This window comes from Ictalurus punctatus, chromosome 13 (assembly GCF_001660625.3).
Source record: "Ictalurus punctatus breed USDA103 chromosome 13, Coco_2.0, whole genome shotgun sequence".
NCBI classification, from domain to species: domain Eukaryota; kingdom Metazoa; phylum Chordata; class Actinopteri; order Siluriformes; family Ictaluridae; genus Ictalurus; species Ictalurus punctatus.
In genome coordinates, this window is record NC_030428.2 from 28,627,501 (window position 1) to 28,648,013 (window position 20,513).

At 40.9% G+C, this 20,513-nt stretch overlaps 1 protein-coding gene across 5 annotated transcripts; it reads left to right on the forward strand.

The window, feature by feature from the left end:
- Positions 1-483: 483 nt before the first annotated feature.
- Positions 484-17,988, forward strand: LOC108273607 (carbohydrate sulfotransferase 3). 5 transcript variants are annotated; one of them, XM_017482951.3, is made up of 5 exons: positions 484-814; positions 5,463-5,569; positions 8,690-9,070; positions 11,831-12,002; positions 13,269-17,988. In XM_017482951.3, exons 4-5 carry the CDS (start codon positions 11,923-11,925, stop codon positions 14,482-14,484), a joined length of 1,296 nt encoding a protein of 431 aa, XP_017338440.1. In that variant the 5' UTR covers positions 484-814; positions 5,463-5,569; positions 8,690-9,070; positions 11,831-11,922; the 3' UTR covers positions 14,485-17,988. The 5 variants fall into 5 exon arrangements, with proteins under 5 accessions (XP_017338440.1, XP_053540984.1, XP_017338445.1 ...); XM_053685009.1 differs by having other exon boundaries at positions 5,503-5,569; XM_017482956.3 differs by lacking the exon at positions 8,690-9,070 and having other exon boundaries at positions 5,503-5,569.
- The last annotated feature ends 2,525 nt before the right edge of the window (positions 17,989-20,513 follow it).

Here is a 20,513-nt window from a genome sequence, read left to right on the forward strand (position 1 = left end):
TGAGGTAAATGTTGACATTTTAGATCATTTTGGCTCATTTGTTGCTCTCATTGAGTCTTTATAAGCCTCTCAGTCAAACTGTAGGTAGTTTACAGCCAGAGCCATGTTCCCGGTTGCCTAGCAACACTGTTCTCCTACTGCCATACAGCAATAGAAACACCATGAATTAAAATGAAAAGATTTCCACATGTTCAGCGTGTTTAACGTGCACGTTTTGCTCTTCACCTTTAAGCTGTTTTACATTGAATATTCAAAACATAATAATAATAATAATAATAATAATAATAATAATAATAATAATAATAATAATAATAATAATTCCGTGTATAAAAGCAAAACTCTAGTGAAAAACACTAAACGGCGCTGGAGAAGTGGGCGTGACCTTCAGATCACGTGACAGATGCTTCCCGCCCCCCGCCTAGCAGTAGTAGTAGGATGTACCACGTGACTCAAGCGCTCGCTTTAACTCGGAGGTCCGCGGGAGCGCGCGTTTATTTCTGAGCCGCAGTCGCAGAGAGACAGAGAGCGTGTACGGGAGCGCGCCTGGGATTTTCTCTCCTTTCTCCTAGAGGATCGCGTTCAGGAATTATCCAGAGGACTTTCATGTGAACATACACACACAGACACACACACACACACACACACACACACACACAGAGTGTGAGTGTGTGTGTTTATTCTGCTATATAAGGGATGAGCTGATACACATGTGATGGATCACACATTTCGGGAATGATGGAAAACCTGTTAGGAATATAAACACACTTTACAGCTTGGAGTGTGAGAGCAGGACATCATCCTCACAGCACACATGGTAATCCAATCATCTGTTATTTATCCCTTACTGTTATTGATGTAATCAATTAACTCTTCATTCCAGCAGCAGCTTTATTGATCAACCTCACAAAATGTAGAACTAACACCTCGTCTGACACAGCTGATGAGAGTCTTCACTGAATCCAGCTCTGTATGTCTTCACTTGTAAACTGTATCCTGCTGTATTGCACTTAAAAACTTAAGAAATCAGTTAAACAGTACACAATTGACAAGGTAGATGAAAAAAAAATAAAACAAATCAACTATATATATATATATATATGTGTGTGTGTGTGTGTGTGTGTGTGTGTGTGTGTGTGTGTGTAAGGAAGCAACGTGAAAGTAAAGTAATCCCATCTAAATAGGGCTGTACCGTGTTCCTAATGCGTAACACACAGTGTCCTGTGGAACCCGTTTAGGAGGCTAAGAACCTTAAATCTCACCCCTGAAGAACCCGTTGTTTCCCCTAAAAGAAGCTAAATGTTAAATTCAGGTTCTAGGTAATATTAAGAAGAAAATAACGTGAAACCATTTGGAGTTTGTAACACACACGTACCCGGTTAATACACACTGTCTTACAACAAAGGCTTCCTCAGGGGCTCTTCAAGGGTTTCTTGTATAGGAATTAGTGTCTTAGTTTCGGGAAAAGGTTCTACTTGTTACGCTCGGTTGTAGCGTTATACGTAAAAAAGCTTTAAGGGTTCCACAACCTAAAAAAAAAAAAAAAAACTTTCAGTGTTGATGTTTTTTATTAGTTTTTTAAAGAGTGTAGATCTGAAGCAGGTCTGAATCGGCTGTAGAACGTGATGGATATGACTGATAGACGAGTTAAAGAAATGTGCATTTGAATCAGTTTGTCCTAGAATGAATTACTGTTCGAATAAGAATGGGTTCTTCCAGGTTTCGCAGGGTTCTTAGCTTTGTTTCTTATAGGAAGCATTTCTGATTGGAGAACACTGTTAGAACTCTAGCTGGACAACTGCAGAACCGTTCAGGGGGATTTTAAGAGTGTAGATGATTGAGGTGTTTCTTATATAATAAAATATCACACATCTTTCAGCCAATCAGGAAAGAGTGCTTTTATTTTGAAGGCTGTTATACACTGTGTACACATTACCACCGGACATCAATCAGTTTGTTTTACTGTCTCTGCACAAAACTGCCTCGACGGCATGCAGGATATTTGAGTGTTTTTACTGTAGAAATACAGTGATCTGATTGGCTGGTTTGTGCAGCCCTATTTAGACAGGATTAGTTATAAACACAGAGTGGTTTTCTGCACATATCTCTGCTATATTTGGGTTTTTCCCACATCTCTTTTGTTATATGAGATTTTTCTGAGTTTGTGCAATAAGGGAAGGGGATCATCATCATCACACACTCACAGCTCACTCGTTTATCTCCAGTGCAGAGAGAAAGCCGTCTCAGTGGAACGAATGCCATTAGTCACCAGTCTCTATCCCCCTCTTTCGTCTCTCTTTCTTTCTTCTCTCTCTCTCTCTCTTTCTCTCTCTGTCAGTCTCTATCCCCCGCTTTCTTCTCTCTCCCTCTCTCTGTGTCTCTCAGTCTCTATCCCCCTCTTTCATCTCTCTCTCTCTCTCTCTCTCTCTCTCTCTCTGTGTGTGGGTCTCTCAGTCTCTATCCCCCTCTTTCATCTCTCTCTCTCTCTCTCTCTCTCTCTCTCTCTCTGTGTGTGTGGGTCTCTCAGTCTCTATCCCCCTCTTTCGTCTCTCTTTCTTTCTTCTCTCTCTTTCTCTCTCTCTCTCTCTCTCTCTCTCTCTCTCTCTCTCTCTGTCAGTCTCTATCCCCCGCTTTCTTCTCTCTCCCTCTCTCTGTGTCTCTCAGTCTCTATCCCCCTCTTTCATCTCTCTCTCTCTCTCTCTCTCTCTCTCTCTCTCTCTGTGTGTGGGTCTCTCAGTCTCTATCCCCCTCTTTCATCTCTCTCTCTCTCTCTCTCTCTCTCTCTCTCTCTCTCTCTCTCTCTCTCTGTGTGGGTCTCTCAGTCTCTATCCCCCTCTTTCTTCTCTTTCCCCCACTCTCCCCCCCGCCCTCCCCATTTCCCTGCCCCCCGGTGTCACTTTATTTCCTCTCACACTCACTGGCTCCATTGTGGTCCCCCTTTTGGAAAGGTTCATGTGTGTCGTTTACCCAGGGTTTCGCGTTTCGCACTGCAGATGTTCACCAGTGAAGTGAGAGCGAAGGCGTCGAGAACCTAACGAGGGTCATGAATTTCAAAACGCAAGCGCCGACAACGTTCTCCGTAAAATCGCTGCACTGCGTGTGCTGACGAAACCAGCTCAACCTGCGACTCGCTCTCAGCTGCGCATCCGTAATATCCTTACATTCACCATAAAGCTCTGGCTAACAGAAGTGTTTCTCAGCTCTCCATACAAATCATTTCCAACCGATACTCCATGCTACTCCAAATCTTTAAACCTTTCTATTCACGAGATATTAAACTGTTAGCGAGATGGTTTAGCGAAATGCTAAATTGGTTCATCAGCTTGGTTCCAGTTGAGAAGCAGAAAATTAATGAGCAATAATTTGGTGTTTCTTAGGGAAAAAATGGTTCTTCAAGGGCTCCTTAAGCGTCGATTTGGATATTTAAGAGCTCATCGTTTCCAAAACACTCCACCAGAACCAAATAAAGTTTCTAAAAGTGTAGAGAGACTACCAAGAGAAACTGTTTGGGTCCCTGGAAGAATTCGGACTCGCAGGCAGCATGGCGGATCACGGATCACGTGCGCTCTACTGTCTTCACTCCCAGTGGTAGTCGCTGCACCAAGTCGCTCCAAATGTGCATAAAGTTAAACCTTTCTCAACTTTGTCGCGTCACTGGAAACGTCCACATCTAACACTCGCTGTCGCTCATGTCGCCGGGAGTCGCCAGCTCTCAGTGAAAATGAACGCACCTTAAGGCTTGACTAGAGAGTCTAGCTCAACCTGGGGGAGATCTCTGAAACCTATACCACCTGCTTCGTTCAGGGCTCTCAACAGTCTGGTGTGGTGATTTCTCTCCTCTAACACACATCTGTAATAACCCCGGTCCTGAATGTGTGTGTGTGTGTGTGTGTGTGTGCAGGAACATCACCAGACTGTGTTTTGGACTCATAAAGAAACTGCAAGAAGGAAGCGTACAGAGTAGGGCTGGGCGATATATTGATATAATATCGATATCGTGATAAATGACTACGCGATACACTTTTCAGAGATATCGTGATGGTATGGTATTTTATTTGACATTTTTAATTAAACAGTACTGAATGTATGCTGTTGATTTGACGTCATTTTTTCCCTTGGTCTTTGTAGGCATTAAAGCAAAGTATCGTCGAACTCCGTTGAACAGTGAACACCGTCCTGCTGTCTTGCAGACAGTTTGTTAGATAGGTTATATATCGTGATACGCATCGTGTATCCTAGAAATGTCCTCAAGCATGGCGAAATGATATTTTTGTCACGTCACCCGGCCCGAGTACGGAGAGAAGAGGACAGACAGGAAAGAGAGAGTGGATTGGGGTAATAACGTTAAATGACAGGACAGCAGGTCAGTTGTTAAGTCTGGACGACTCTAACGACCCACGTTACATTACTGCGCTGTGACTTAAACAAACGCTCGTGTGATGATGCTGAGTCCCGAACGAGAATCCGTTTAAACGCTTGGACTATAAACAAGTAACTCGCTGTGAAAGCTGCATCCGTGATCGTTGTATGAGAGATCGAACGGCAGAAAAGGTCCGTGAGATCTCCAGACCTCACACACAACCTGCAGGCTGTGTATTTCCTGTTAGAGCTGTTAGCGTGCTACAGTATGTAATCATCTCACACACACACACACACTCCTCTACAGCCTCGTAAACACTGCTGTGTGTGAGTTTCCACAAGAGAGCTGGAGGAATAAAATAAGCCAAGAAGGCTTCATGTGTTTATATATGTATATATTTGAAATAAATAGTCTCTATGACTTTTGCATCTATGTTTATTTCATGCTTTTCCTCACCACATTCACATTATCTGCAACCTTTCAGAAGGATTTAAGCCCCGCCCACTTTGAAACACATATGTCCATTCATGTACGATTATGAAAAAGATGTCAGTTTCCTTTATATACACCTTATAAACCAAACCGACCAGAGTTTGTATAGAATTTTCTAGAACAGCGGCGTTCACAGCAGCGCAGGTTTATATTAACGCACTCGTTCTGATACGTTATCGTTCCCATGACGACCGCTCGTTCGTAGCGTCTCGTTTCTGCTAAATGGCTGTGGTATAAAAGGAATAAAGCACTACAGAATTATTTTCAGTGCTCAGGTTTGAGAGGACAATAAACAATAGACCCCGTGCTTTAACGTCACACACACACACACACACACACACACACACACACACACACACACACAGAGACTTCAGAGACACAATTCAGGGTTTCTGTTTCAGCCATTTTCAGTTTATTCACTAGATGAGGAAGAAGGGAGGATGTGATGGAAGTGATTCACTTCTATCTTTATTCTCTGCTGCGGTGATAATGCTGTAGTTGGTTTCCTGTGTGTCTGTGTGAGTGTGTGTGTGCGTGCGGTGTGTTACAGCAGCAAGAAAAACACGGGTTTTTACTATTGTGCAACTTTTTTTTCCCTCCTAAAATACTGTAGTTATGTCTGAGAAAAACACTCGACTGTGTTCACACAACAGGAACTCTTGGCGGATTTGGCGGATTTGGCTGGAATATAGAGACACGAACAGCACATCTGGAGGAAAAGTGAGTAAATGAACCAGCTAGGTTACTAGTACGTGTATATAAGTGTATGAAATCTGACACAAATCAGAAGCGGCTTTAGATGCTTCGGCAACGATAATAATCCTTTAATAGTGAGTCTGTTACTCTATTTATAGTCCATATAATAATATTGATTTATAGTCCATATAAATCACAAATCTCTGTTTGACGCTTTTCAGTCCGAGAAAGAAAAGAGGCTCTTTAGTGGGCTTTTCTTCCATTGTTCATTGTCCAGCTCTCTGTGGCAGACTCTAAAACAGCTGTTAATCATACAGTTAAGCACGGTGGCTTAGTGGTTAGCACGTTCGCCTCACACCTCCAGGGTCGGGGGTCCCACTGTGTGTGTGTGGAGTTTGCATGTTCTCCCTGTGCTGCGGGGGTTTCCTCCGGGTACTCCGGTTTCCTCCCCCAGTCCAAACACATGCATGGTAGGCTGATTGGCGTTTCTAAAGTGTCCGTAGTGTATGAATGAGTGTGTGAGTGTGCCTTGTGCCCGATGCTCCCTGGGATAGGCTCCAGGTTCCCCCCGGGACCCTGAAAAGGATAAGTGGTATAGAAGATGGATGGATAATATGCTTGTGTTTAGAAGAATAATTTTTTACACACTCTGAGCTCTGAGCAGATGAGCTCAAAAAGGACTCATTAAACTCACCGACTCAATTGATTCACCGAACAAGAGAGAATCGAGTCTTTCCGTTATGACCGTAAGATTCTGATTCAAACACCGATTCATGACCAAAACAATTCAATGACTCAACTGACACATTGTCAAGACTCAAGAGTCGTTTATTTGTCATTTGCACTGGGTACACTGGGTACACCGGGTACACCGGGCATCGAAATGCTTGCGACGAGGAACATTGACAGTGTAAACAGTTATTGATATGAACAAACACATATTTGGACATTAAGGCTGAGATGATCCTGTGATGTGATGGTAAATGAGTCAGTGATGTAAAATGACAGAGTAAAGGGACGTGTGCTATTAAAGAAGGCAGAGCAGTACATTTTAAGTACAATTAATATTAAACGGTAAATCTGAATAGTAAATATCTAAGTGGAATTGAAGGATACTGGCTGTTAAGTCGCCTTATGGCTTGGAGATAAAAAACGTTCTTCAGTCTGGTTGTCCGTGATGGACACTACAGAAGCGTCTGCCAGGAATTGAGCAGGAGGAGTCCAGTGCTTGATGATATTGCGGGCGTTCCTCAAACAGCAGAAGAACAGAGAGAGGAACGAGCAAAAGATTCACACACAGACCTGCTGAAGGAGAGAAGAGCGAATCTCTGTCATGATTGAATGATTCACTGATTCATGACCTGCTGAATAAGAATGGAGTAAACCTTTTATGAAAGTTATGACTGAATGATTCACTGATTCAAACACTCATCCAGTGAACAAGAGAGAATGAGTGATTCACTGATTCATCCCCTGCTGAACAAGAATGGAGTACACATTAAGTTATAACAGAAAGAATCACTGATTCAAACTCAAATCTGCAAAGAGAGGACTGGAACGAGTCTTGGTTATGACTGAAAGATTGACTGATTGAAATACTGATGCACTGAATCAGAGAGGAGTCACTCGTGTTCTTGACTGAAAGATTCACTGATTTGTTCACTGAAGGAGAAAGGAGATCATCTCAGTCATGACTGAGTGATTCGCTGATTCGCAATCATTCACAAATCTCAATCAGGACCGAAATGATTCACTGATTCACTGACACACTGGGCTGGAGAGGAGATCATCACAGTCAGGACTGAATGATTCACTGATTCAGAAACCGAGCTACAGAATGAGAAAGGAGCGAGCGGCTTAAATTTCTCAGAGGAAATTTCTCGGACCACATTTTTACTTGTGTTACTCTGATTTACGATGTTTATGGTGAGGTTTTAGGGTGAATGCATGCTTCTAAAGAAAGATCTGTACAGCCTCTCCAGGTTGGGACACCCATGTGAGTTATTTTTAAATGATATTTGGCTGGAAAGAATGGCCCTGAGGTTCCTGAGGTTCATATGTACTGTATAATTAAGAACTTACAGTCTGGTTGGTTTGTAGTGGACCGGACGAGGGTTTCAGCAGCACATGGCTTTAAATCTGAATCCAGCGCAGTAACCCTGCTCTCGTAGGACGGGTTTCTACATCTGAAAAACTTTCCTGTAGCTATAATTAGTAACATTCTGTAATGACAGATAGCAAACCCTGTCTTATTCACCACGCAACATACGGACATCAATTGAATTGAGTAAATATTCAGCTAAAATGTAGCTAGAATCAGATGGGAATCTAATAGTTAGCTAGCTTTTAGTTAGTCTACTTTTTTTTATTCACCTGAAAGGAATGTTAGCGTAAAACCTCAGCTGTGTTATATGCCAGGACTACGCTGTTACCCTGTTAGCGATGCAGAAAGGTTATTATGCACTTTTCGTGCTAGTTTTAGTATTGGCTTCGATTTTCCTGTGCGCTTTATTTCCGTCATATAGGACGCTAAATATCAGACGCGTGTAAGGGAACGGCTGTTTATAGCTGTTATAACGTAAGCGAGGACAGGAACTAACTGACTTGTTTCGTGTGACTGTAAATGGATAAAGAGTACGATGCGTTATTCTTTAATAAACAGTCGCTCCAGGGTTTAGCGATTTTGCGATCACAAAAACGAACGCAAAATCAAGCAAGCGCCGTGATATTTCGGAGGAGCGTGCAATTTTTTCGAAACTATCTCAGGTTCGGGCCGAGACGCGTCACGTGACGCCGTCTCGGCGCGCATTCAGCCTCTTCGATTCACGTGCGTCGGACATGAGTACAGCTAAAAGGTCTCGTTTATCAACGAACATCGCTGCGAAAGACTGGAGTAGTTTTCAGCAAGAAAAGCACGAAAAACCTCAGCAGAATCGAGCGTTTTTGGTGGCAACGATTACAAAAAACCTCAGTGAAAATCCTGTATGGACTGACGAATTAGAAATTGTAACTGCTGTGATGTGACAGGAATAAAACGTTTTATTCTTTACGTAGTGTGAATGCCTTCATGTTACTCAGGTAATGATGCTAGCATGGCGAGAACGGCTAATGTGGTTTCTTCTATTATGATATTTTGTTTCATAGTTCATAAACCGCAGGATAAACTGAAGAAGTGATGCCGCGGAACTCTTACTCTGATCACAGTAAGCCTTATGGAGGCCTACGAGCAGGACTTTTGGGCGATTTTCGAGCCACGCTTTCCACAAACACCGGCCCGAATCATTCCAGACTCGTTATAAGATCTGCACAAGATAAGGTTTTTAAAACTTCAGGGCGGATGGAATTTTCCTTAAAACCGTGTTTTCAGTCTATGTTTGCTCCTGGCTGTGAGGAACAAGGCTTGGAAGAAGACCTCGGACTGTTTGACACAGGTGCTGTTTGGCATGTGCTGGATGTTTGTTCAGCGATTCCTCTCAGGACAGGAAGAAAAGTCAAAGCCTCCCTGTGTAACGTCCTCATCTCACTGTGAGTACACAAACCCGCGGCGGAAATTTCCACATGAAGTTCTCAAACAGAGACCGTATACACACACACACACGCACACACTAAATGCAAATTACCTTTCCACAGCACTAACACAGAGGTTGTTTTTTAAGCAACAGCACACCAAGTATTTTTGTAAATAGCACAACGATTTTCATTTTTTAAAATAACACCACGATTCTCTGAAGGAGCTTTCATAGTTTTTTTGTTTTTTGGGTTTTTTTTTTTTTCCCGGATTAACCTGAAGTGCAGCTGAATGCATTTTAATAATAATAATAAACATATTTATGTAGCGCATTTCATACATTAAAAATGAGCTCCAAATGTTCTATTTACTCCAGCGTAGTTTCTGCAGTATGCGTGTCCTCTTGGAAGGTTAAGCTCCGCCCCCCCCCAATTCTGCAGTATGCTTAGTGTCATTGTTCTTTTGGAAGGTTAAGCTCCGCCCCCCAAACTTATGTCTTCTATTTATCTCCATTCATCTCGCCTTCAACCTGACAACCCTGTTTCCGTGCAGATGAAAAGCAGCCGCGCAACATGATGCTACCACCACCATGCTTCACAGTGAGGATGGTGTTCTTAGTGTTTGCTTTCCGTGAAATATAGTGCTTTGTGCCAAGGACAGAAAGTTTATTTTCAGTCTCATCAGACCAGAGAACCTTTTCCCACATACCTCTAGGACCCAACATGTTTTGGAATTTCACCTCACAGCCTTCCAGTTACTAACACAGATTGGTTTAGTTGCCACAATGCTGCTTTGATGCTTTCATTTCAGTTAAAGCCAAAAGTTTCTGGATGATTGTATAGGTTTTACCACCAGCTAATGCAACAAGAGTAAGTAGTGTTTATTACCACGCGAAGCGACTCTGTAACCAGATACACAGCTCTGATCTGTTTTGTCCAAGACCAATGACCCCAGAGACGTCGATGTAGTGTTCATGTGTGAACCTCAACACTACACCCCTCCCTCTAGGGGGATTTGAACTTCTTCTCACCCATGACCTTTGACCTTCGTCTAAACTGTGTTTGACAAAGCTGGGTTGTTCCTCAATTGTTTGAAATGTTAAAGTTGACGTGACGTATTCCTTCTGGAGGGACGTGTAGACTTTAAAGACTGTTAAGAGGATAGATTTAAATACTTATAAAAAATAATTCTGTCAATATTCATGTTCTATTTATATTCTTCTATGTATTATATTTGTAAATATTACTATATTTTATATAACAAATATATTTATTAGATATAAAAGGAAGTGTAAGAGAAAAACTTCATGTGTATCTTTTATTATATATATATATATATATATATATATATATATATATATATATATATATGAGAAGTATACAGTATTTAAAAAGGATACCAGTAGAAAGTTAGAACAAAATAATAATAAACAATAATAATAAGAATAAAAGTAATAATAATACATTGCTTCATCAGTTTGAACGTTTTATATTATTAGTTTATGTAAAATCGTATATATGTAAATATATTAGAAATTAGAATCTATCAAATTGTTACAATATTTTCAACAAAAATACATAAATAAATACATAAATATATTTGTATAATAATATGAAAAGACAAGAAATTTTAATATAGTGCTGCCTAAAACCCTAAGTTTCTGAACCCCTTTTCTTTTTTTCTGTTTATGAATTTTCTTTATTTCTGCATAAATACGACCCAAAACATCATCAGATTTTTTCTGAAAAGTAATTAAACACATGAGACAAAAATATTATACTCGCTCGTTTATTTATTGAGGAAAATGATCCCGTATTACAGATCTGTGAGGGGTAAAGGTATGTGAACCGTAGCATTCAGTATCTGGTGTGCAGCAATAACTGAAACAGATGTGTAACACTGGATCATTTTCCTCAATAAATAAATGACAGAGTATAATATTTCTGTCTCATTTGTTTAATCAGGTTCTTTATCTACTTTTATAGCTTGTGTGAAAATCTGATGATGTTTTAGGTTATATTTAGGGTTCACAAACTTTCAAGCACCACTGTGTGTGTGTGTGTGTATAAACCATTTAAATACCTGTGTGTTGATAAATCTGAGTGGGTTTGATTAAGTGTGCTGAAATAACACAGCTGGCTGGTTTAGATTAGACGTCATTAGACGAGGCTGTGTGATAAAGTTGTCGCTTGCTGGCTCGTGTGTTTCTTCATGTGTGTCGTGTTACAGTGATGATTTGATTGTGCTGGTTTATCCTCAGTGCTCACAGTGAGTCGGATTAACACGCATCACTTCCTGTGTAAAGCCTTGTGGTTTGACGCTTTGGTTTAATATCAGTCCAAGGTGAAGTCTGATACTGTCTGTCCCTGTGTGTACAATGAACTCACAACGAGCAGTGTGTGGCATAAACTCTGCGTTATTAAAACTGGCAGCCCATATTTGAAGATCACAGCAGTGCAAGTCCACACACCCACACACACACACACACACACACACACACACACACACACACACACACACACACACCCACACACACAGTCAGTAAGCAGGATGAAAGGAGCTGTCTGTCATCACAACAGGAAGAACAGGTGGCTTGTGTCTGTCTCACTTCTCTAACAAGTTGACGCGTGTTTGGTTTCCACCCCGCCAACCCTTTCCCCAACCCCTACAGACACACACACACACATACACACAGAATGATAATGATTCTGGGGTAACCTAGACAGTGAAAGCTAATCCTGATATAAAGTCATGTGTGTGCGTCTGTTGTGTTTCAGAATTAAGCAGTGTGTGTGTGTGTGTGTGTGAGAGCCGAGAGGACCAGAGCCTGGAGGTCGAACCCACAATCTGAACGTAATCAGGCACAATAATGAAGATTAAATACACCATCTCCTTGGTCTTCATAGTGGCTGTGGTCATCATCGAGAAGGAGAACAACATCATCTCAAAGTAAGCCGATATCTCAGGATCTCAGAATCGTGCTTTTGACAAAGTATCGACATGCTTGCATAGATACTAACCATTAAAGTTTGGATCGAGAGGTCAGAGGTCATACGAATATATTATTCGGAATGAACAGATCGTGTGCTCTAAACAGATAAGAATACAGATAGGAGGTGCACTATTGGTTTTTCTTTCCTTTTTTTAGTTTAGAAAGATCGTCAGGGTGTCTGGTTGAGATTAGAGGTCTGCGTAGGGACTGGGATTAGTTGCGAGAGCGGTCGGATGTGCAGCTCATGGAACAAACAAAGACCAAATTCATGAACATGAGCGTGAACATGACCACGAGGAGTTATGTGAGGAATCTCTAGTAATCGTCTGGTCAGGGTCGCGGTGGGTTCAGCTAGATCGCTATTTAGTTTGTTTGTTGGTTATTTTGGGAAATTTAATTTGTTTAGAAAATATCACAGGCTGCTAGTTAAACACAGTAACAACTATTCGAGCGGGATTTTAAAAAATAGTCCCAAGCAGCAACATGTCAAGCTGTAAATCCTGCGTAAAGTATACGTAGAGAAGGAACAGTTCGTTTAAAACTAGTGCTGTATAAGATTTTGACTTTGAAGCTGCTAGTAGTGATTAAAGTGATCTAATAAATGCTGTGGCAGATAGTAACGTTTTGCCATCTGTCACATTTTTTTAAAAACAGAGGAAGAGTTAGTGTGCGTCTGTGTTAGCCGACATGCTGCAGTGGCTGAGCTGCATTACTGGAAGATTCACGAGGTGCTCTTTCACAGTTTAGTCATCGTGTCGCCGATTGTTTTAGAGTTTTTGCTCATGGTTAAATACACATACACAACATACGAATGTTTACGAAGTACAAAGAAAATCCGAAAAACTTTTATACAGTTCTGTTTAGCCTATGAAAACATTTATCGGTCCCTCCAGGATTTATTTACGATTCTGCGATTGCAGAAATTAATGCAAAATCAAGGAAAAGACCAAGGATGAGATGCGTTACGTGACGTCATCACAACTCGCGTTCAGTCAAAGCCAGCTAAAAAGTCTCATTTATCAGCAAACATCACTATTTTGCCAATCCTGTACGGTCTGATTTACACAACGTTTGAACTGAGGTCCAGTAAACGATCATGTTTGATCTCCTGTAAGGCAAAGATTTAGAGGTAATTGGGAAAAATTTAATATTACAAAACTGTTAAGCAACTGAGGTTGCTGATAGTGTCTCTGACGTACCGACTTGTGATTGTGTTTTGTAAGGGTCTCGGACAAGCTCTCTCTGAAGCAGACGCTGCAGACTCCACTCCAGACCAGTGGATCGTCTTGGGCATTTCTCAGACAAAATGGCTCCAGTGTCCCTGTCCTGTCTGAGCTTGACATCTCGTCCTATCTGGAAGTTAAATGGCGTCTGGAGAACATCACAGAGCCCAGCGATGGCGGGAAACACATTCTCCTATTGGCCACTACGCGTACAGGCTCCTCGTTTGTGGGCGAGTTTTTTAACCAGCACGGCGCCAACATGTTCTACCTGTTCGAGCCTCTTTGGCACGTGGAGCGAATGCTAACTCTGGAGGGTGGAGGGACCAATGGTACGGTTTTGACGCAGGCTTATCGTGACGTTCTCCTCCAGCTCTTCTTGTGCGACTTCTCCATGCTGGAGAGCTTCATCGAGCCACCACCAAAGGATCATGTAACGACAGGACTGTTTCGTCGCGAGTCCAGCCAGTCGCTGTGCAACGATCCTGTCTGCACACCGTTCGTGAAGAAGGGTTACGAGCCTTACCACTGCCGCAACCGGCGTTGCGGTCCACTAAACCTCACGCTAGCATCCCAGTCCTGCCGGGAGAAGGAGCACCATGCCATTAAGTCTGTACGAGTACGGCAACTAGAGACGCTACGATCGTTAGCAGAAGATCCACGGCTGGATTTGAAGGTTATCCAGCTGGTCCGGGATCCTCGAGCCATGTTAGCGTCCCGTATGGTGGCCTTCGCGAACAAGTACGACCACTGGAAGAGGTGGACCATGGACGGAGACATTCCTGAGGACGACAATGAAGTGAGGAAGCTTAGAGGGAACTGTGAGAACATCCGCATGTCCGCCGAAGTGGGTCTCAAACAGCCCCCGTGGTTGCGTGGAAGATACATGCTAGTGCGTTACGAGGACATCGCCATGTTTCCTATGCTTAAAGCAACTGAGATGTACCGGTTTACCGGCATCCCGTTTACTGCCCAGGTGAAGGAATGGATCTTGAGAAACACACAAGCATCCGATAAGGCTAGCGGAGTGTACTCCACCCAGAAGAACTCATCCCAGCAGGTGGAGAAATGGAGGTTCAGTATGCCGTTTAAACTCGTACAGATGGTTCAGAAGATTTGCGGCCCCACCATGAATTTGTTCGGGTACACGTTTGCAGAAAGCGAAGAAATGCTGACTGACAAATTGATCAGTTTGATCGAAGAAAGGACATTTTTATGACCACAGAACAATTTTTTTTTACACAGAACTTTTACAATTTTTATTTATTATGGAGAATCGTCCAAAAACAGAAAAGGACAAGAGCTGAAAGATCAAATACATAAAACATGTCACCTTCACAAACATCATGGAGGCATGTGGAGAAATAAATTGCATTAGAAATGTTTGTTATCACGTATCTACAACATTTTACTGGTCCATAACCTGAACATATCATGTAGCATAGTGCTATCGTTGGGTTTTTTAAAATGACGTATTTATCATTTCTGCCGTTCAGCTGGTTCAGGTTTCAACTCCGTTACGAATCCTGCTTTCATCCCAGAGATGAAACGTAAGACGTGAAACTTTTTTTTATAATACCAGGAACTCCACTGAAACAGTCCTTATTACCAAAAATGCTAACGCTGATGTTGCTATGTGTGTGTGTGTGTGTGTGCTAATAGCCAGGATCCAGGGGGATGTATTACTTGCAGGTACCAAAATTTATCCTGAACGACTGACCTGAAATTCCGAGCTCTTGGATTAAACGTTGGTTACCGGATTTCCCATATTACCCACAATCCCGTTGGACTACATGCTACCATGATAGTGGTGCAGTGGGACATTTTCAGTTGTTTGAATGCTAACACAAACGTTTTTGTAATGTAATCCAGGAAAACTATCTGGCTCAGTAAATAGCTAGGGTAATAAGTTTGCTAATAAAAGCTGTCAATTACAGATAGACTAGTGCAGTAATAAACAGGTTAACAGATGAACTAGCACACTGTACGCTAGCTACAGATTCTTAAGCATCTGATGTTCTCGCTAATTTGTTCACTAACTAAATGGTTTACTAGAGACTGAGCAGGTTTTTTCGAAAACATTCCTCCAAACTTTTGGATAAGTAGCTGATTGTTCTCTGTTCATGTACATGCTAGGTCAAAGGGCAATGTGTTTGTTTCATGCTTGAGGCTGGCAGTTAAATCAAAAACCGTGTTTAATTTTTTACATTTTTTTTCTGTCAATATTTGGCTTGCTAAGTGACTGTTTTTGGAGGGAATTTGCATTTGGAGTGTTTTTAATGTGTGTATGTGTGTGTGTGTGTGTGTACCATGTGTGTTGGGGCATCCCTTCTGCAGCTGGCTTGCAGAAATGTGTGAATTGATCTGCAGAGGTTTTGGTTGTAGACCAACTTCTGTCAACGCTCTTATAATTGATATTAATGTGTGAAAAAGTTAGTGTCCAAACCCCGCTGTGCGTCCAATTCCCTTTGTAACACATCGCCTTGTCTTCATCACTCCGAAGTGCGTATGAACTACCAGCTAAATACCTGCTTCAGAAGATCTTTAAACAAGCTAGCTTACTTACCATCTAGTACAATAATTCAATCTGGCTGAGTAACTAGCTGCAGTACAAAGTGTGCTCACAAGCTACTGAGCTAGCTAACTTGCACAATTTTAGCTTTCAATTACAGACAGAGAACTGGAGTAATAAAACATGCTAATGAGCTAGTTCAATGATTAGCTACGATACTCCACCTATAAGTAAGTTTTAAGTGCCTGATTTGCCAGTTATATTGCTATACATCTAGGTCACTAACTAGGGTAGTAATTTTGCTCACATGCTAGCGTGTTAACTAGCTAGTAGAACATAAGCTGTCAATTACAGACAGAGGAGGGAATCAATAAAACATGCTAATTAGTTTACAGTGGCTACAGGTTCTTAAGTAGCTGATCTGCCAGCTATCTTGCTAATCATCTGGTTCAACAACTAGCAAAGATTGCTAAAAAGATAGTGTGCTATGTGGCTAGCATAATCTTAGCTGCCCATCAGCAGAAATTTGGCATAAAAAAAAACTGGTTTACTAATTAACTTGCACACTCTAGCTGCAGGTTCTTAAATAGCTGATTTGCTAGCCGTCTTGTTTATCATCTGGTTCACAAACTAGCTATGGTATAAGCTAGTTTGCTAACAAGCTAGCATGCTAACTAGATAGCATATTTTAGCTGTCCAAAAGCTGTCAGATAGAGGAGGAGAGTACTAAACAATGTTCATCAATTAGCTAGTGTCGTTGGTACGCTAGCTGTTATGCTAATTATCTGGTTGGGTTACTTGTTAACTAAAAACAATAAATCCCACCATCCCTCATGTGTAGATAGAGCTGTTTGAGTAATAAACCAGTGAATGTGTTAAATAGCTGATTTAGGTGTATGGTTTGCTAATAAGCTAGCTTGCTAACTAGCTAGCACAAGAAAATTATTTCGTCGGATTATTTCACATCAGCTGTCAATTAGAAATTTACACTGCATTCTAATTCGCCTGTTCACTAATTAGCTAACATAAAATGTAGCCAAGCTATCTAGTTAACTATCTGGATTATTAACTAGCTAAGGTGCTAAGTGTATGTTTTACTAGCGAGTTAGCTAACTTGCTAGCTAGCACATTTACAGATGGAGGAGCTGGAGTATTGAAACATGCTAATTAGTTCAGTTGCTAGCCATCATCCATGTCAACAATGATGTGTTAAAAACAGTATTGGAGCACAGCCCTGGTGGGGTTTTTTTTAATGGTAAAGAAATAAAAACATGCTATTTCACAGACTTCTTGTTAAAAAAAATTAAAAAAAATCTTGCATCAAAATGGTGCATTTTTGTTTTTTATAAATTGTTGTTGGAATTTATTTATGTTGACATTTTGGAAAATATATAAAGCAAAACACTAAAATGCGGTCTTCTGTGTTCTTCTCTCGTTGTAGCCACCTAGCTAATATGGCTAACCAGACAGGAATTTTATGAGAATTTTTAGTCACATTCATATCGTTCATAATTTTCACACTGCAAACTAGCTGACAAACCTATGCTAGAATTACAGTATTTCTGAAAAGATATTTCACTCATACCTATAAATGTTCCTAACTTTCATTGCTATTGCTAGAATGTATTATTTATGTTTATGACATTCACTGCTAACACTAGCGTGGAGGCTAACATGGGTCTCCTGACATACTTTCCGAGAGTATTTTATAGTCACATCCATATACTGTATGTTCATACTTTTCCATGCTAATGCTAGCTGGCTAACTGTAATCTAATCTGATAAGATTTTTCATTCATGTTTATGATATTCACTGCTAACGCTATCCAGCTAGCTAACATGGCAAACCTGACAGATTTATTAAAAAGAACTTTGCTATTCACAAATGTTCATTACCTTAGCTGTTTAAGATAGCTAGCTAGCTAGCATGACCTAACACAACATGATTTCTCAGAAGAACTTGTTCATAATCTCGCTCATATACTGTATGTAAACATTAGCTCAAACTCAATAGGATTTCTGAGAGGATTTTTCTGTTATAACCTTAAATGTTAATAACCTTCACTGCTAATGCTAGCAAGCTAACTAACATAAGCTAATTCTGCTGGGCTTCTTTACTGTTAATGCTAGCCGGCTAGCTAAAATTATGTAATCTTGACTGATAAAGCTAGTCAACTAACTGACATGAGCTAACGCCACAAGATTTCAAAGAGGATTCTTCCCGTCAAATCCATAAATGTGCAAAACTGCCACTGCTAATGATAGCAGGCTAACTAAGCTAGGATGTCTGAGCTGAATTTTCATTCATGTTCCCTGCTAATGCTATCCAGCTAGCTAACATGGCTGACCTGACAGAATTATTAAGAGGAACTTTGTTATCCATACATGTCTGATATCTAATGCTAGGCAGCTAGATTTTTAGGTCATACCTATAAATGTTCATAAACCTAAACGGTAACGCTAGCTAGTTAACTAAAATAAGCTAACTTGGCATGGATTCTTTACTGCTAATGCTAGGTAGCTAGCAAACATGTAATCATCTTCACTGATAAAGAGAGGCTGCTAGCTAACATAAATCTCAACAAGATTTATTTCATGTACATAACTGTTTAAGACTTTATTAATAATGCTAGCTAACATAAATCTGACAGCATCTGAGCAGCTTCAATGTTTATATTTCTAACCTAATGATTTTTGACAGGATTTACATCACATTCATATATACATTGATAATTGTCACTGCTAATGCTAGCTAGCTGGCTAACTTAATAGGAGTTTCGAGAGCATTTCTTGTCATATGTTTACATTTTTACTGATAATGCAAGTGAGCTAGCTAACATAGCTATAAATGTTCATAATATTTACTGCTAATGCTAGTCTGCTAACTAACATTATCTAACTGGACAGGATTTCTGTCATATACATAAATCTTCATAACATCCAAGACACACACACCTCTTTCAGTCCAAGACACACCCATTTGTCTCTGTCCAAGTCATACCCACCTGTCTCTGTCCAAGACACACCCACCTCTCTCAGTCCAAGACGCACCCACCTGTCTCTGTCCAAGTCACACCCACCTGTCTCTGTCCAAGTCACACCCACCTGTATCTGTCCAAGACACACCCACCTCTCTCAGTCCAAGACACACCCACCTGTCTCTGTCTAAGACACACCCATGTATCTCTATCCAAGACACACCCACCTCTCTCAGTCCAAGAAACACCCATCTATCTCTATACAAGACACACCCACCTGTTTCTAGCCAAGACAGACCCACTGCTTTCAGTCCAAGACAAACCCACCTATCTCTGTCTACGACACACCCACCTGTATCTGACCAAGACAACCCTATCTGTCTCTGTCCAAGACACATCCACCTGTCTCTGTCCATTACTCTCCCACCTCTCTCAGTCCAAGACACGCCCACCTGTCTCTAGCTTGCACTATTGCTCAGAATGACTAAATTAAAGACTAAACTGTGGAATACACCATGTACTAAAATGTTCACGGCATGATTGTAATTAATGTACACTTCCTTAATTAGTTACAAGACACGAAACAGTTTTATACGACTGTCTCTAATGTCTATCTGGCGATTTAAACCAGGATGGAACGAACCGCCTGCCGGTTTGGGGATTGTTGCTATTTAGAATCTGTAGCTTAATGACTAATTTTGTTAGAGTCTTTGCACTAACGAAGGCTTCTCTCTAATCCAGTTTGCATTTATTTCCCTTTTTCATTAACGCTCATCATTTTTTATAACCCGTATCCCGAAGCAACATTATTTTAGTAATTTGTGGAGCAGGAAGCTGCAAATGCTACACAGCTAACCCACAAAGCAGCCACACGCTCACTGCAGAGCCTTTCATTTTTAGTCTTTTTTAAACACTTAAGGTTACACGAGCCTGTGCCTGCTCATAAACTGGATTGGAACGTGGATTTTAGCAGGTGCTGATCAGATGCTAAAGAAGTGAAGTGAGGAAATGGATCAGCTTCGCGTGAGGGAGTGAATCAGGGAGTTTCCTGCATTTCGGGTTGGAACCGTTAATTAAGATCCAGATTAAGAATCAGACGAAACCCCAAAGTGGCACCGTCACTGGTTCAAAACACTCATAATGACTTTTTGTGTTCTGGAAAAGTTTCGTGGTTTCTTAGACAGATGATTATTTTGGCTGTTGGTCTCACAGTCTCATGCAGAAATATTTCAACAAAAAAATCGAACACAAAAAAAGGCTTAAAGCCAATCACGCTGCCTACATCGGATATACACTAACCAGCTAGCTATCATGCGACGTTAGCCAGTTGGCTAATCTGACAGGAGTTCTGAGGAAACACATTAGCACTGAAGATTATGAAATATATTGTTCACATGCTTGCATTTATAAACACCTATATCAATGCTAACACCATAAAACTGGCTAATGTACGCTAACCTGACAGGACTGCGGTCAATATCATAAATAATCTTCACTACTGATGGCAGTGATAGCTAATATAGCCTAACATGACAGGATTTCTGAGAGGGCTTTAAGGAAGAAGTAATAAAAGCATTGTAATACTATCTTGGCAAGGTTTTCTTAGACGAACATTGGCAGTGAAGATTATGAAGATAATAAAGCGAGCTAATATGAACTAACCTGAGACTTTTCATAAGCTAATTAAACTCTGATGGATATAATAAAGACCTGCTGGTCATATTTGTTGATTTTACTCAGACATATCACTCTGTCTGT

Bases quoted from the DNA above. Each gene is read 5' to 3' on its own strand.
- LOC108273607 (XM_017482951.3), top strand. From the start codon at position 11,923: ATGAAGATTAAATACACCATCTCCTTGGTCTTCATAGTGGCTGTGGTC. The intron at 12,003-13,268 runs GTAAGCCGATAT...GTGTTTTGTAAG, and splicing joins GAGAACAACATCATCTCAAA to GGTCTCGGACAAGCTCTCTC.